The sequence below is a fragment of the Pan paniscus genome, chromosome 18 (genome assembly GCF_029289425.2).
Source record: "Pan paniscus chromosome 18, NHGRI_mPanPan1-v2.0_pri, whole genome shotgun sequence".
Lineage (NCBI taxonomy): Eukaryota > Metazoa > Chordata > Mammalia > Primates > Hominidae > Pan > Pan paniscus.
This window is the reverse complement of record NC_073267.2, coordinates 29,655,349-29,671,958: the sequence shown is the minus strand read 5'-3', so window position 1 is coordinate 29,671,958 and position 16,610 is coordinate 29,655,349. Positions and strand designations below refer to the sequence as shown.

The following is a 16,610-nucleotide window of genomic DNA, read 5'->3' as shown; positions in this document are numbered from 1 at the left end:
CTTTAATCCAGCACTTTGGGAGTCCAAAGTGAAGGGACTGCTTGAGGCTATGAGTTTGAGACCAACCTGGGCAACATAATGAGACCCTGTCTCTAAAAAAAGAAAAAAATAATTCTCAAAATGGTATTAGCACTCCTGTGTTCTTTACAACAATATTCACAATAGCCAAATGTAGAAATAACCCAAATGGGTTGAATGGATGAAAAAAATGTGATCTATACATGCAACAGGGACTACTACAATTAAGCCTTAAAAATATGCGATGACAGGCCAGGCATGGTGGCTCACGCCTGTAATCCCAGCACTTTGGGAGGCTGAGGTAGGTGGATCACACGGTCAGGAGTTCGAGACCAGCCTGGCCAATATGGTGAAACCCTATCTCTACTAAAAATACAAAAATTAGCCAGGCGTGGTGGTGCATGCCTGTAGTCCCAGCTACTCAGGGGGCTGAGGCAGAAGAATCGCTTGAACCTGGGAGGCGGAGGTTGCAGTGAGCCAAGATCACGCCACTGCATTCCAGCCTGGGTGGCAGAGTGAGACTCTGTCTCAAAAAGAAAGAAAGAAAGAAAGAAAAAAATATGTGACAACATAGATGAAACTCAAGGACATTATGCAAAGCAAAATAAGCCACAGAAGGACACATATCTCATAATTCCACTTATATGGGATATCTAAAGAAGTCTAATTCCTAGATTTTGGTTCTATAGTTGTCAGAGTTGCAGAAGAAATTGGGGAATAGCTCATCAGTAGGCATAAAGATTCAATAAAGCAAGATGAATAAGCTCTAAAGAGCTGCTGTGTAACTCTGTACCAGGGGCTCACACCTGGAATCCCAGCACTTTGGGAGGCTGAGGCTAGAGGACCACTTGAGCCCAGGAGTTCAAAACCAGCCTGGACAACATAGCGAAACTCTATCCCTATAAAAAATTTAAAAATTAACTGGACATGGTGGCATGCATCTGTAGTCCCAGCTACTCTGGAGGCTGAGGATGGAGGATTGCTTGAGCCCAGGAGATGGAGGCTGCAGTGAGCTGTGATTGTACTCCAGCCTCGGCAACAGAGTGAGACCATGTCTCAAATAAAACAACCATGTATTATACATGTATTGTACATTTAAATATGTTAGGAGGACAAATCTCATATTAAGTGTCCTTACCACAGTAAAACGAAACTAGCAAATATTCATGTGCAGGATTTTCTGTGGGCGTAAATTTTCAACTTATTTGGGTAAATACCAAGGAGCACTTGATATTTTCTGCCATTCTATGGCTTCTCTTCACATTCTCTTGGCAGAATCTTTTGCAGGGCAGAAATTTTCATTTTAAATTTCTTTCCCTTTTCTGTTCAAAAGTTTCGGTTTTCCTGGGTTTGATAACATTTTTTGGAGAGGGGAGTACTTGTTTACCTACATGTTTATATATCAGTCAACCCATATTCTCCCCTACTTGTGTAAATGTGTCCAAAATTCAAAGACATTAGGTATTCTATCAAGTTCATCTGCTTGAAGAGATCTCTTCTCTTATTTGAGTGTGAACTGCGAGATTCCCTTCTCCTCTCTCTTACATTCAATTCCTGTTTCCTGGAGTCCAGATGTTACTCTCTTTTTTGGGGGTGGGGGGACAGAGTCGCATTCTGTCACCCAGCCTGGAGTGCAGTGGTGTGATCTTGGCTCACTGCAACCTCTGCCTCCCAGGTTCAAGTGATTCTCCTGTCTCAGCCTCCCGAGTAACTGGGATTACAGGCGTGTGCCACCATGCCCAGCTAATTTTTGTATTTTTAGTAGAAATGGGGTTTCACCATGTTGGCCAGGCTGGTCTTCAACTCCTGACCTCAGGTGATCTGCCTGCTTTGGCCTCCTAAAGTGCTAAGATTACAGGTGTGAGCCACTACTCCTGGCCCAGGTCTTACTCTTTATTGTTTTTCTTGTTTACTATTTCTTGTTTTACTTGGTTTACTCCCTTATTTTAGTGGAGTACATCCTCCAGTAGCTTTCTCAAGTAAGGGTGCGTAGGCCGGGTGCAGTGGCTCACGCCTGTAATCCCAGCACTTTGGGAGGCTGAGGCGGGTGGATCACAAGGTCAGGAGATCGAGACCATCCTGGCTAACATGGTGAAACCCCGTCTCTACTAAAAGTACAAAAAATTAGCCAGGCATGGTGGCGGGCGCCTGTAGTCCCAGCTACTCGGGAGGCTGAGGCAGGAGAATGGCGTGTACCCGGGAGGCAGAGCTTGCAATGAGCAGAGATCATGCTGTTGCACTCCAGCCTGGGCAACAGAGCAAGACTCCATCTCAAAAAAATAAATAAATAAATAAATAAATAAATAAATAAATAAGAAAGGGTGCATAGGAGGTAAAATTTTTGAGCTCTTGCCAATCTGAAAATATTGTTTTTTCTACTCTCACTTTATTAGTAGTTTGGCTAAGTATTGAATTCTATGCTGAGGGCTGGGCACGGTGGCTCATGCCTGTAATCCCAGCACTTTGGGAGGCTGAAATGGGAGGATCACTTGAGCCAGGAGTTCAAGACCAGCCTGGGCAACATGGTAAAACCCTGTTTCTACAAAAATTAAAAAATTGGCCAGGTGTGGTGGCACTGACTGTGGTCCCAGGTACCCAGGAGGCTCAGATAGGAGGATCATTTGGGCTCAGTAGGTTGAGACTGCAGTGAGACATGATTGTGCCACTGCACTGTAGCCTGGGTGACAGAGCAAAACCCTGTCTTTAGTAATAATAATAATAATTCTAGGCTGAAAATAATTTTCTTTTCTACTTTTGGAAACATAGTTCCGGCAGATCGTGGTGGCTCACGCCTGTAATTCCAGCACTTTGGGAGGCCAAGGTGGGTGGATCACGAGATCAAGAGATCGAGACCATCCTGGCCAACATGGTGAAACCTCATCTCTACTAAAAATACAAAAATTATCTGGCTGTGGGGGTGTGCGCCTGTAGTCCCAGCTACTCTCGAGGCTGAGGCAGGAGAATCGCTTGAACCTGGGAGGCGGAGGTTGAGTGGAGATCATGCCACTGCACTCCAGCCTGGCGACAGAGCACAAGACTGTGTCTCAAAAAAACAAAAACAAAAACAGAAAAAACATAGTTCATTGTCTTCTCGTTTCCAGGAATGCTGTTGAGAAGTCCGATGCCATTATGATTCTTGATACTCTATACAATTTTGGAGAATTTTCTTCTTGTCCCAGTGTCTTGAAATTTACTGGCGATTGGCTTTGGCATGGGTCTATTTTTATCCTTTGTTTTTGTTTGTTTGTTTGTTTGAGACGGAGTCTTGCTCTGTCACCCAGGCTGGAGTGCAGTGGTGCAATCTTGGCTCACTGCAACCTCTACCTCCCGAGTTCAAGCGATTCTCGTGCCTCAGCCTTGAGAGTAGCTGGGACTACAGGTGCGTGCCACGACTCTCAGCTAATTTTTTTTTTTTTTTTGTATTTTTAGTAGAGATGGGATTTTACCATATAGGCCAGGCTGGTCTCAAACTCCTGACCTCAACTGATCCTGCTGCCTCGGCCTCCCAAAGTTCTGGGATTACAGGCATGAGCCACCACACCCAGCCTATTTTTATCCTTTGGATGGTCACTCCGTGGGCTCTTTTAATCAGGAAACTCAGGCCCTTCAGTTCTAAGAAATACTGGAAACATTTTTTTGACTATTTCCTCTCCTCTCTACTGTCTTTCTGGAGCTCCTTTGTTCAGATGTGGGATGCCTGCACTGATCCTCTAATCTTCATACCCTTTCTTTCCTATTTCCCATCTGTAGTAGTCATGGAGGTGGCTGCTTGGTTCTCCTTTCAAGAAAGAACTTGCAGGCCAGGCATGGTGGCTCACACCTGTAATCCCAGCACTTTGGGAGGCCGAGGCTGGTGAATCACCTGTGGTCGGGAATTCAAGACCAGCCTGACTAACATGGTGAAACCCCACCTCTACTAAAAAAATACAAAAGTGAGCCAGGCATGGTGGCGGGCGCTTTTAATCCCAGCTACTCAGGAGGCTGAGGCAGGAGAATCGCTTGAACCCAGGAGGCAGAGGTTGCAGTGAGCCAAGATTGCACCCTTGCACTCCAGCCTGGGTGACAGAGCAAGACTCAATCTCAAAAAAAAAAAAAAGAAAAAAAAAAAGAAAGAACTTGCTATTTGGCTTTGAGGATTGCAGTTGGCTGACAGCCTTCAACTACACTGTCTTTGAGATCTGCCACAGCATTTGAGCCAAAACTAAGGTCTTGTTGGGCAGCTCCAGCCAATGACTGAGGACAGTGGGGACAGTGGGGACACTGGGGCTCCTCTCCTGGACAATGTTTGCTCTTGAGCTCCTCTATAGGTTGGCCAAGACTGCTGGATCAACACCAAAGTGGCTGCCTAGCTCTTTTTTCCTTCTTTCTTTTTTTTTTCAAGACAGAGTCTCGCTCTGTCACCCAGACTGGAGTGCAGTGGTGCGATCTCGGCTCACTGCAACCTCCGCCTCCCAGGTTCAAGCAATTCTCGTGTCTCAGCCTTCTGAGTAGCTGGGACTACAGGTACATGCCACCATGCCTGATTAATTTTTGTATTTTTAGTAGAAACAGGGTTTTGCCATTTTGGCCAGGCTGGTCTTGAACTCCTGACCTCAGGTGATCCACCCGCCTCAGCTTCCCAAAGTGCTGGGATTACAGGTATAAGCCACCGAGCCTGGCCAATAGTTTTGATTTCTGGGCAACATAGTGAGACCCATCTTTACAAAAAAAAAAAAACCCCATTTTTAAAAATTAGCCAGGTGTGGTGGTGCACACCTATGATCTCAGCTACTCAGGAGGCTGAGGTAGGAGGATTGCTTGAACCCCAGAAGTGGAGGCTGCAGTGAGCCCTGATCCCACCACTGCACTCCAGCCTAGTTGACAGGGTGAGACTCTATCTCTAAACAAAAACAAAAACCAAAAAACCCCCAGAACTGTTACTACCATATTTAGATATTTAAGAAAATATACTATAACTATGAAACAAAAACTGGATGCTATTTTACAGGGAGAGGGACCTCCAGGAATGAACAAAACTGTTTTATAAAGATGGGGTCTCACCATGTTGCCCAGGCTGGTCTCAAACTCCTAGGCTCAAGCAATCCTCCCACCTCAGCCCCCCAAGTAGCTGGGACTACAGGTGCACACCACCACGCCTGGTTAATTTTTACCGTTTTTTAGAGACAAGGTCTTGGCTATGTAGCTCAGGCTGGTCTTGAACTCCTGGCCTCAAGCAATCCTCCCAGTTCAGCCTCCCAAAGCGCTGGGATTACAGGCATGAGCCACTGCGCCTGGCCGCAAGGACATTTGATGATTTAAGCCCTTCTTACCCTAGTCCTCCTGGGGTTCAGCCCCAGCTTTACTCTCATTTCCAGAGGTACTTAGGCTATTAATGCCAGCACCTTTCGGGGATTTGGCAGTATAGATTATACTCCTTGGCCTGTCCTAACCCCAGTTTAGGGTTCACTTAAAGTGCAAATTCCTCAGCCTGCTAAGTCAGTTATTACCACGTGTTCATTTATCTTCCAGATTCCAAAATGGTGTTGCTATTTTCTCCATTTTCAGTTGATGAGTTCTCACTGCTTCATGCTGTGTTAGGCAGAACAGTGGCCCCCTGCAAACATCCATGTCCTAATCTCCATTAGCCGTGAACATGTTACCTTCCATGGCAAAAGGGACTTTGCAAATGTGATTAAGGTTAAGAAGCTTGAGAAGGGGAGATCAGTCTGGATAATTCAGGTGAGCCCAAACTAATCACATGAATTGTGAAAACCTCTCCCAGGTGTGGTCAGAGAAAGTGATATGCCACGAATAGTGGCTCACGCCTGTAATCCCAGCACTTTGGGAAACTGAGGCGGGAGGATCACTTGAGCTCAGAAGTTCGAGACCAGCCTGGGCCACATAGTGAGATGCCTCCGCCTCCCCCCACCCCATCTTTATAAAAAATTAAAAATTAGGCTAGGTGCAGTGGCTCAAGCCTGCAATCCCAGCACTTTGGGAGGCTGAGGTGGGTGGATCACCTGAGGTCAGGAGTTTGAGACCAGCTTGGCCAACATGGTGAAATGGTGTCTCTACTAAAAATAAAAAAAATAGCCAGGTGTGGTGGTGCACACCCATAATCCCAGCTACTCAGGAGGCTGAGGCAGGAGAATCGATTGAACCCTGGAGGCAGAGGTTGAAGTGTGCTGAGATCGCACCACTGCACTCCAGCCTGCGCAACAGAGTGAGACTCTGTCTGAAAAAAAAAATTTTAAATTAGCCGTGGTGTGTGGCGCATGTCTGTAGTCCCAGCTACTTGGGGGACTAAGGAGGGAGGACCACTTGAGCCCAGAAGGTCAAGGCTGCAGCAATCCTGATTGGGCCATTGCACTTCTGCCTGGGCTACAGAGCAAGATCCTGTTTTTTTTTTTAAAAAAAAAAAAAAGAAAGAAAGAAAAGAAAAAAGAAAGTGATGTGATGAGAAATCAGAGAGATGCTACCTTGCTGGAGGGAGGTGGTCACGGGCCAAGGCATGCAGGTGCCTTTTGGAAGATGGAAAAATCAAAGAAATGGGTTCTTGCCTGTAGCATCCAGAAAGCCCTTCCAGGAAGAGCTTCCTAGAGCCGTCCTGTCAACACTTTGATTTCAGCTCAGTGAGATCTGTGTCAGTTTTGACATATAAAACCGTAAGAATTATCTTGTTTAGTTTAAGGCAACTCAGTTTATGGCAATTTGTTATGGAAGCAATAAAACACTGATGCACACACCTTAAAAAATTCACTCACTATCCTTTTTCTTTTCTTTTCTTTTCTTTTTGTAAGAGACAGGGTCTCCCTTTGTCACCTAGGGTTGAGTGCAGTGGTGTGATCATAGCTCACTGCAGCCTTGAACTCCTGGGCTCAAGCGATCCTCCCACCTCAGCCTCTCCAGGAGCTGGGAATACCCATACGTGCCACTATGCCCAGGTAATTTTTAAAATTTTTTTGTAGAGACAGGGTCTTGCCTGGGGTGGTCTTGAACTCTTGGGCTCCAGTGATCCTTCTGCCTCAGCCTTCCAAGGTGTCGGGTTACAGTTGTGAGCCACTGCACTCAGCCTCACTGTCCTTTCAATGGGGCTTTAGGATACAGAGAAATTACATGTGTGTGTTCAATCTTCCTTCTTTAACCACATCAAACCTGGTTTTGTTTCCACTGCTTCATGTTTGCATTCTTTTTTTTTTTAATTGAGACAGAGTCTCACTCTGTGCAGTGGTACAATATTGGCTCACTACAACCTCCACTTCCCAGGTTCAAGCTATTCTCCTGCCTTAGCCTCCCGAGTAGCTCAGATTACAGGTGCGTGCCACCACGCGGGGCTAATTTTTGTATTTTTAGTAGAGATAGGGTTTCATCATGTTGACCAGGCTGGTCTCGAACTCCTGACCTCAAGTGATCCGCCTGCCTCACTCTCCCAAAGTGCTGGGATTACAGGAGTGAGCCACCGTGCCAGGCTTCATGATGCATTCTTATCAAAGTCACTCTTGACTTCTACATCACTAAATCTAATCTTTTTTCTTTTTTAAAAAATTATTTATGTTTTTAATTTTAATTTTTATATTTTTTAGAGATAGGGTCTTCCTCTGTTGCCCAGGCTGGAGTGCAGTGGTACAATCACTGTAACCTTGAACTCCTGGGCTCAAGCAATCCTCCTGCCTTAGCCTCCTCCCAAGTAGCTAGGACTACAGGTGCATGCCACCATGCCCGGCTAGTATTTATTTATTTATTTATGAGACAGAGTCTTGCTCTGTCTCCCAGACTGGACTATAGCGGCGCCATCATGGCTCGGTGTAACCTCGACCTCCCAAGTTCAAGCAACCCTCCCACCTCAACCTCCTGAGTAGCTGGAACTACAGACATGCGCCATGATGCCCGGCTTTTATTTCTTTCTTTTTTTTTATAGAGATGGGGGTCTCATGTTGCCCAGGCTAGTCTCAAACTCCTGGCCTTAAGTGATCCTCCTGCCTCTGCCTCCTCAAGTGCTGGGATTACAGCTGTGAGCCATCGCACAAGCCCTATTTTTTTTTTTCCTCTCTCACTTTTTGTAGAGATGGGGGTCTCCCTATGTTTCCCTGGCTGGTTTCGAATCCTGGGTTCAAGCAATCCTCCTGCCTCGGCCTCCCAAAGTGCTGGGATTGCAGGCGTGTTCCAATGCGCCTGGCAGCTGAATCTAATCTCGTTTCCCTGGACTGCTCACATCTTTGAAGCAGGTGGACCACGCCCCCTCTCCTCGCGACACTTCCTTGGTTTCCGTGACGGCCCAGGCTCTCAGTTTCCCTCCCACTTTCCCAGCTGCTCCTTCTCTGCCTCCCTCGCTGGCTTCTCCTCCACATGATCTCAATACCGCGGAGTCCTCAGGGCCCTGTCCTGGAGCCTCTTCCCTCCCCTCTTTCCCGTGTGATCTCATGGCTTGCAACACCATCTTTTTACCAATGACCCTGAAGTTCCACCGTCAGCCGAGAGGCTCCTCTACTGAACTCCAGACTCTCATTATGATGTCCTCTCTTGACATCTTCACTTGGACACCTCACCTGCTTCTCAAGTGGAAAATATCTGTGGCAGGAATTTTTTTTTTCTTTTTTTTTGAGACGGAGTCTCGCTCTATTGCCCAGGCTGGAGTGCAGTAGTGCAATCTCTGCTCTGCAACCTCCGCCTCCCGGGTTCAAGCTATTTTCCTGCCTCAGCCTCCTGAGTAACTGGGACTACAGGTGTGTGCCTCCATGCCTGGCCAATTTTTGTATTTTTAGTAGAGATGGGGTTTCACTGTGTTGGCCAGGCTGGTCTTGAACTCCTGACCTCAAGTGATCCGCCCGCCTCTGCCTCCCAAAGTGCTGGGATTACAGGCGTGAGCCTGTATTCTTGATGTTCTCACCAAGTCTTTTCCTCCCTCGAATCTGCCCATCACCCATGCACCTCTGCAATCCCCAAAGCCCAGATCACCCCGGATTCCCTTCCTCCTCTGACCCATCAGAAAATTCTGTGGATTTGTCTCCAATGTTTGTTTGTTTTTATTTTATTTTTAGTTTTAGAGACAGGGTCTTGCTGTGTCACCTAGGCTAAAGTGTGGTGACACAATCACAGCTCACTGCAGCCTCAAACTCCTGGGTTCAAGCAACCCTCCCACCTCAGCCTCCTGAGTAGCTGGGACTACAGGCCCATGACACCATGCCTGGCTAATTTTAGAATTTTTCTTTTGCAGGGATAGGATCTCATTATGTTGCCCAGGCTGGTCTGGAGCTCCTGGGCTCAGGCAATCCTCCTGTTTTGGTCTCCCAAAGTGCTGGGATTATAGGCATGAACCACTGTGCCCAGCCTCCTAAATATGTTCAGAAAGCACTTTCTTACTTCCCCATCTCCAAAGCCGCTCACCACTGTGACCTCCACGTTGGCGTCCTCTATTCATTCTGGCCCATCACCATTGATTCTCCCAAGCATAGCCTGAAATATCCTTTAAAATGTCAATCAGATTATACAACTTCCCCCATTTAAGAGCTCTCAAAGGCTTCCCAATTCCTTCTGGAACAAAATCCATCTCCTCGCCATGGGTGCCAAGGCCTGCATGGCCTGACTGTTCCTGTCCCTCCTGCCCTGCCTCTTGTCACTGTCCCCGTCATTTGCTCTGCCTCGGCTACACTGAGCCCTCCTCGTGCTCCTGCCTACCTGTTGCTCTCAATTTGCTTTGCCTGAGCTGCTGTTACTACCCCTCTCCCCACTGCTGGCTACTTCTCATTCTCTAGGTCTTAGATGAAATATCCTCACCTCCCTGTTTACCGTATGCAAAGCAGCTGTCTCCACCATCCCTGGTAATTTCCTTCACAATGGGCTTTGAACCTTGACAATTTGTTTATTTGTTCACTTGTGTTTTGTTTGACTCCCTCATTAGATATAAACCCCATGAGAGCAGGGATGGTATTTTCAGTCCAGTTTCTGGTGCTAGCCCACAAAAGCTATGCAACGAAATTTGTTGAGTGAATGAATGAATGAGCACATTGGGCATCTATTATGTACTGGATGCTTTCATGTAGACGGGACTATATTTCCCAGCTTTTCTTGCAATGAGCTGTTCTGGCCAATGCATGTGGGCAGAAGTAAAGGAGGCCATTTCCAGCTTTGGTTCATAAAAACCTCATGTGTGGTCTCCACTCTTGTTCTTCATCTGCAAGCTGGATGCAGAAGATCCAGCAGTGGCCGTGGGTGATGACAGAGTTACAAGATGAGAGGAGCCTGGATCCCTGAAAGATCACGTGGAGCAGAGTCTCCTCCATCACCACCCCCACCCCAAAACACACACACACCCAGAATATAAGGCTCTTCTGTGTTAAGCCATTACGATTGCCAAGCTTATTTATTCCAACAGCTTGCCTCACCTTAATTAATACATCAAAACACCAGATGTAGGTGGCTGGTGAACATTACTGTGGGTGATGCGTTTGCTGACAAATTTTCATCAAATGCAGATGTGTTTTCTGTGGGGCTGTCTCTTGCATTGTCCCACAACAGAAGCCGAGGGCACAGTGCTCACACCTCTATTATAGCACATTGTGCTGTCTGTTCGAGCGTGTGTTGTTTTTGTCTTCACTAGGCTGTGAGCCCCTCCAGGGACATGGCTGTGTCACATTCATCGCAGTGGCCTCAGCATCCAGTCCCCAGGGAGCCTCAGGGAAAATGTACTGAATCCACAAAGGAGTGAACTGGTCACCTGCCCCCCTTCGTTGCCTTTCTTTCCCTACAAATGCCTGAGAAAGTCCAACTCTTTAATTTTGCAGAGACCCAAAGAGAAGTGACTTCCCCAGGATCACACAGAAGCAGGATGCACCAGAATTAGCCTGCCCAGGGCTGCTAAACGTGGCAGCCAGCTATTCTAGGACTGAATCCTGGAGCCTACCAGGGGCTGGAGCAAGGCTGGGAGAGGCAGGGCGGGGTTGGCTGGGGGCAGCCACAGATTTCTCTAAGCCCCCAAGGTGACCCCACCCAGCCTCATTGCCCCACTGCCCCTCCTCCAGCAGCAAAGAAACACTCCAGAGCCTTCTGTCCCACCCTCCCCAGCCAGCACTGGCTCCTGCAGCCTGGGCGGACACATCACTCAGTATTTTTAGCTTCACCACCTGGCACCTGTGGTCACTGTCTCTGCCCAGCCTGGCCCTGTCCCCTCCCAGGTCTTAAAGGGCCAGAACCTGCCAGCTAGAAAGGAGACCAGCTCCTGCAAACATAGGCTACCATACTCCCAGGGCAGGAGGCAGAGACACATCCCCTACAGAGAGTCCCCAGAATCAGAGGTGGGAGATGAAGGGATGAGGGATGAGGGGGCAGGATTTCACGGCTGCCAACCCTAAGGCCTATGCCTGTCTCTTTCTGGGGCTTCCCAAATGCTGGTTTGCTTACGTTGTTCACCTGGAGGAAACTGATCAACATTACACATCCATCCTAAGACCTGAAGCTGCAAAATCTCCGATGCAGGGTCTGGGAGTGTAGTATTTTTTAACAATTCAACTCAGATTATTCCCATGCCCTCTCTCTTTCTCTTTTTTGAGACAGGGTCTCACTCTGTCGCCTAGGCTGGAGTGCAGGGGCGTGATCATAGCTCAGTGCAGCCTCGAACTTCTGGGCTCAAGGGATCCTCTTGCTTCAGCCCCTGGAATAGCTGGGACTACAGGTGCATGCCACCATGCCTGGCTAATTGTGTGTGTGTGTGTGTGTGTGTGTGTGTGTAGATGGGAGTCTCACTGTGTTGCCTAGGCTGGTCTCGAACTCCTGAGCTCAAGCGATCTACCCGCCTTGGCCTCCCAAAGGTCTGGGGTTACAGGTGTGAACCACCACACCCCGCCTGATGCCCTATCTTTCAATGTTATATTCGTTCGTTCATTCATTCATGTATTCATTCAACAAGCATTTTGAGTGTTCACTATGAACATGGGGTTCTATTATGAGACCATTGCTTAGGAGTTCTTGCTTAGGGCAAGAAGCCCTTCTGCACCTATTATTTCCTTGCCTCTCCTCACTTGCCCCTGTTTTGCCTCGAGTCTTCCCCATTGCTTGCTCCAGTGCCTATGGGTCAGGTCCCCGGCTCAGCGTCCAGGCCCTCTGTGATCTGGCCCTGTACTGCCAGCCTCATCCTCACCATCCACACTTTGTTTCTTATTTGCAGCAAGCCTTCCCTCTTGCTGTTCCCACTGCCTGCGATGCCCTTTCCTCAGCCTCTCTCACCCCTGGGAAGGCACTTGCACGTTAAGACAGACCTGGTGGGCCTCCGATGGCTCCTGTGGGCAGAGGTGGTCTGTTTTGCCTCCTGACTTCCTAGGCACTGTGCACCCACGCCCATCAAGATGCCCACTACTCTGTGCAGAACTGACCTGTCTTCTCTTTTGTCTCTCCTAGCAGGCTGTGACCCTGTGAGCCAGGTTCCAGTCCCCAGCCCAGGCCCTGGCAGTCTGTGGGTGGCTAGTCACTGTGTTGAATGTTAAGCTGACAACCATAGCAGGGAACATCCTCCCATTTCACAGATGAGGAGACAGAGGCCCACGGAGCGGGAACTGTGCACCCAGAGTCCAACAGAGAAAGTCAGGGAGGAACCCAGCCCAGGCTCCAGGAGCCCTCGCCTGGCCCACTTGTCCTGGAAGGATCCTGGAGGGGGAAACTGGCTTGGCCCATGCCTACCCTTTTCCCCACCCAGGGCAGGGTAGTGCTGACTCAGACAGTGATGGAGGCACAGGCAGGCTGGGCTGGAGCAGAGGTGACCCCTGTCTCCCCTGCAGATCACTCCCAGAGCCTGTGGTCACAGCCTGGATAATGCACTTGGCTGGAGCCTGGGTTTCCCTGCAGGTGGGGGTGGGGAGAGCTGGCTAAAGGAACAATGATCTCTAGGGCTTGAACTCCCACTGGGCCCCAGGCACAGCCCTTCCCTCCACATAGGTATGCAGCACTCATACCTGCTCCCACAAACATGTACACAGGCTCACAGTCACACACAGTCACCCCCAATACCCAGTCACGCAGCCACACAAACCATTCTGTCTCTCTTCCTCTCTCTTTTACACACACACACACACACACACAAGCAAATACACATGCACGCATTTTCGTGTATGAATTCAACAAAGATGGAACATCTGTTAGGTGCTACTGCAGTGCAGGATGGAAAGGTGGCTCTCAGGTTAGGGTGGGACAAGGACATCCAGGAGGGCTTCCTGAAGGAGGAAGTGTTGCAGCTGGGCCTGGATGGAGGAGAATAGGGGAAGAGAAGTCTGGGCAGAGTTTCACTGGAGGTGAATATAGGGGAACAGAGTGAGATGAGGTGGGGAGTGTCGGCCCCAATCACGCAGGCCTTGAATGCTCAGCTGAGTGTTAACTTTATCCCACGGGAGCTGGGAGCCATGGAGGGCTCTGAGCAGGGGAGGGACATGCTCACTGTGGGAGAGGACGTGAAAGCCACTCTGGGGCTAGGGTGGGGGAGATAGGAAGGAGGCTGTGGCAACAACCAGGTAAGAGATCTGAGATCTGAAGCAGGAAGTGGCAGTGGGTGGTAAGCAGTGGACAGAGAGAGATTGACTTGAAGCAAGACTGCCAGGCCCACAGGCACCCTGGGTTGAGCGCTGTGCCCACCTGCTGCCCACCCACTGGCCACCCACGAGCACTGACCTCCGCAATGGGACTGCTTCCAGCAGCTCCTCTTCCTCCTCCCTGTGGAAGCAGACGAAGCAGAAGGCCGGCACATCATCGACTCCGCAGCCCATGGGCCAGGCCGGAGGCAGCTCCAGGACAGGGCAGGGGTGGCCAGGGGTGGCCTCCGCAGCATCATCGCCAGCCTGGGCAGGAGTCCCTGAGCCAGGGCGCTCCAGGGTCAGCAGCCCGTCGGCTTCAGGGCTCTGCACTTGCCCGCCCGCCACCTGTGCCTTCTCACTCAGGTTGCCCGTCGCCTCGGTGGGTGGAGGAGCCGGGGGCTCTGTCTGGCGGGGGCTCCTGACTTGACCCGCGGGGGTTCCAGCCACGGGGCTGGGCCGTGGGAAGCAGTGTCCAGCCACCTGGATTCCGAGGTGGCTGGTGGGCAGACGGAGGTCTGGGAGTGCCCCCCAACTGCCCCTGTGGAGCCCTAGGCCCCCCGGCTGCCCACTCTGTGGCTGTCTGTCAGAGGCAGGACTAGGAGGGCAGGCTTGCAGGTGTCCCGTGCCTCAGTCCCCCTGTCTGTCCAGCCGTCTGCTCCTCCTGGTCCAGCCAGCACGGCCGCAGAGGTGCCTTCCCTAAGAAAGTTTGTTCTCCTCGGCTGGGGTGAGTGGCATGGGTGGCCTCCAGGAGAGAGGGTTGGGACCTGCAGCTGAAAGACGGGCAAGGGCCAGGTGAGGCTGGCACGGTGCCCACACTGTCCTCGAGAAAAGTTCTGACCCCTGGAGTCCCGGTCCCGGCTCGGCTGCGACTGGTGGCTCTCCCGGCTCCCTGCTCTCCCCAGCTCCAGTGGCTTCTCTGGCAGACTGGCTGGGCTGTGGGTATTAATAGCTCCACATTCACGCTGAGAAGCCTGGAGGTTAACTCCTTCTCTGCCAGAGCTGGGGAGGCTGGCAGGGCGGGCGGGTGCGGCCAGGCAGCGTGGCGAAGTGGCCTTGGGGAGCAGAGGGAAGGGCGGTGCCTTGATCCTGCCCCCGCTCTGAGCCTGGCTGCTGCAGCAGGACCCTCAGTGCCACCTCCTGCCCATGAGTCTCTGTGCCGCACTGGGCTCCCGGGGCTTGGGAGTGTGTGGGCCACCTGACCCCTCCACATGTACCCCCAGGAAGTTGGGGGGCCCTGGGAGGGGGCACTGGGAGCTCAGGGCAGCCCCTCTGGGATAGAAGGGGCTCAGGGCTTCAGGGAGCATCCCCAGGGCTCCCAAACTCACGCAATCACCCCTCAATTTCCTGGGTCCTCCCATGTTCCCTTAACAGTCACCTTTGCCAACCCTGGGCCCAGGTCTGGGGCTGGCTTCAGTGAGACCCAGTGACGAAGCAGCCACAGTGCCTAGCGTATTTTATTGAAGAGTATGGGAAGAGGGTGGGAGTGGGGGAATCATAAGAGAATTTGTTTGCCTGAGTCTATTTATTTATTTATTTACTTACTTATTTGAGACAGGGTTTTGCTATGCTGCCCAGGCTGGTCTCAGACTCCTGGGCTCAAGCGATCTTCCCATCTCAGCCTCCCAAGTAGCTGGGATTACAGCTACTGCACCAGGCTTGGAAATGTTTATTGAGCACCTGCTTGGTGCCAGGCACCGTGCTGGACATGGACACACAGCAGTGAAGTGGGCAGGTGCCGTTCCTCTTTGGTGGGTTTGGGTGTCACTGCAGGAGGTGACACCAGTGGAGCTGCAGCTTGCTTGCATAGTGCCATCATGTGAGTTAGGAAAAGGTGCTTCCCGCCAAGCAGGTACAGCCCCAGCACCAGCTTGTAGTGTGGGCCCAGGCTGGGTTTCGGCCTCACTCACCTCCTCTGCAATTGACAACATGCACCACCATTCACAATGGCTCTGGAAACACCCGTAAACCAAGGAAAAATAAATTCAGATTGTCCAAAGTGCTACGCAAAAAATAAAACAGGGACATGTGACAGGCTGATGGGGAGGTAGTTAGATGGGGTGTTCAGGGAACACCTCCCAAGAAGGGAACACTGGAGCTGAAACCTGCAGGAGGAGGAGGAGGAGGAGGAAGGAGGAGGAACCAGCCAGATCTGGAGGCAGAACATTCTAGGAAGAGGTGCAAAAGCCCAGAGGCAAGAACTGGCTGGCATTTGAGGAGGAGAGTGAGAGGCAGAGATCTTTAAGCTGGGCCTTGAAGAGTGAGTAGAGTTTTCCAGGGGGCTCAAGAGAGGAGGTATCGCCAGCAGAGAGAATAGAGTATGCGAAGGCTCAGAGGCATGGAAGGCAGGGACGGTGCACGGCAAGGCAGCAAGAAGCAGAGGTGATGCAGTCGGAGATGCATGAGGGATTGGTTCCAGAGCTGCCCATCCAGGGCTTTGAGGAGGAAGGGTGGGTGGGAGGAAGATGGAAGTGGGAACTCGGGTCAGCTAAGGGGCTGAGGAGTTTGGAGGTGGGGAAGCAGAGAGGCTTGGAAGGGACCATCGATATATGTGGAACTGAGTTCCACTGGCTGGAAGAATAGGTCTGGGCCTCCTTGGCCCAGAGAAGGTGGAGGGTTGGAACACAGCAGCCATGTACAGTTGTTTAGGCTGTGCACAATGCACAAGGACACCCTGGCAGATAGCAGCCCGTCAGGGGTCAGGGAGAGGGGAGAGGGGAGGGGAGGGGAGGATGGATGGGGGGTGGTATCCAGCCCTACCTCTGCTCTGCCAAGACTTGCACTTTTCAACTGTGACAGCATGGGGAGTTGCCTTTTTCTTACTGGCCCACCCAAAATGGTGCTTCTTTCTTATTGGTTAGTCTGAAGGGTGCCTTTAAAAAATTAGTCCCCCTAGGCTGAACGCAGTGGCTCAGGCCTGTAATCCCAGCACTCTGAGAGGCCGAGGAGGGTGGATTGCCTGAGGTCAGGAGTTCGAGATCAGCCTGGCCAACATGGTGAAACCCCATCTCTACTAAACATGCAAAAATTAGCCAGTCATGGTGGCGCACACCTGTAATCCCA

General features: G+C 50.6%; 1 protein-coding gene across 1 annotated transcript in view; it reads right to left on the bottom strand.

Moving 5' to 3' along the window:
- Positions 1-14,472, bottom strand: part of SBK1 (SH3 domain binding kinase 1) — a 65,099-nt gene extending 50,627 nt beyond the window's left edge. The window contains exon 1 of the mRNA XM_034951142.3: positions 13,648-14,472. Within this exon, the coding sequence (XP_034807033.1) occupies positions 13,648-13,742 (95 nt within the window). The 5' untranslated portion in view covers positions 13,743-14,472. The remainder of the gene's footprint in view (positions 1-13,647) is intronic.
- Between the last annotated feature and the right edge of the window lie 2,138 nt (positions 14,473-16,610).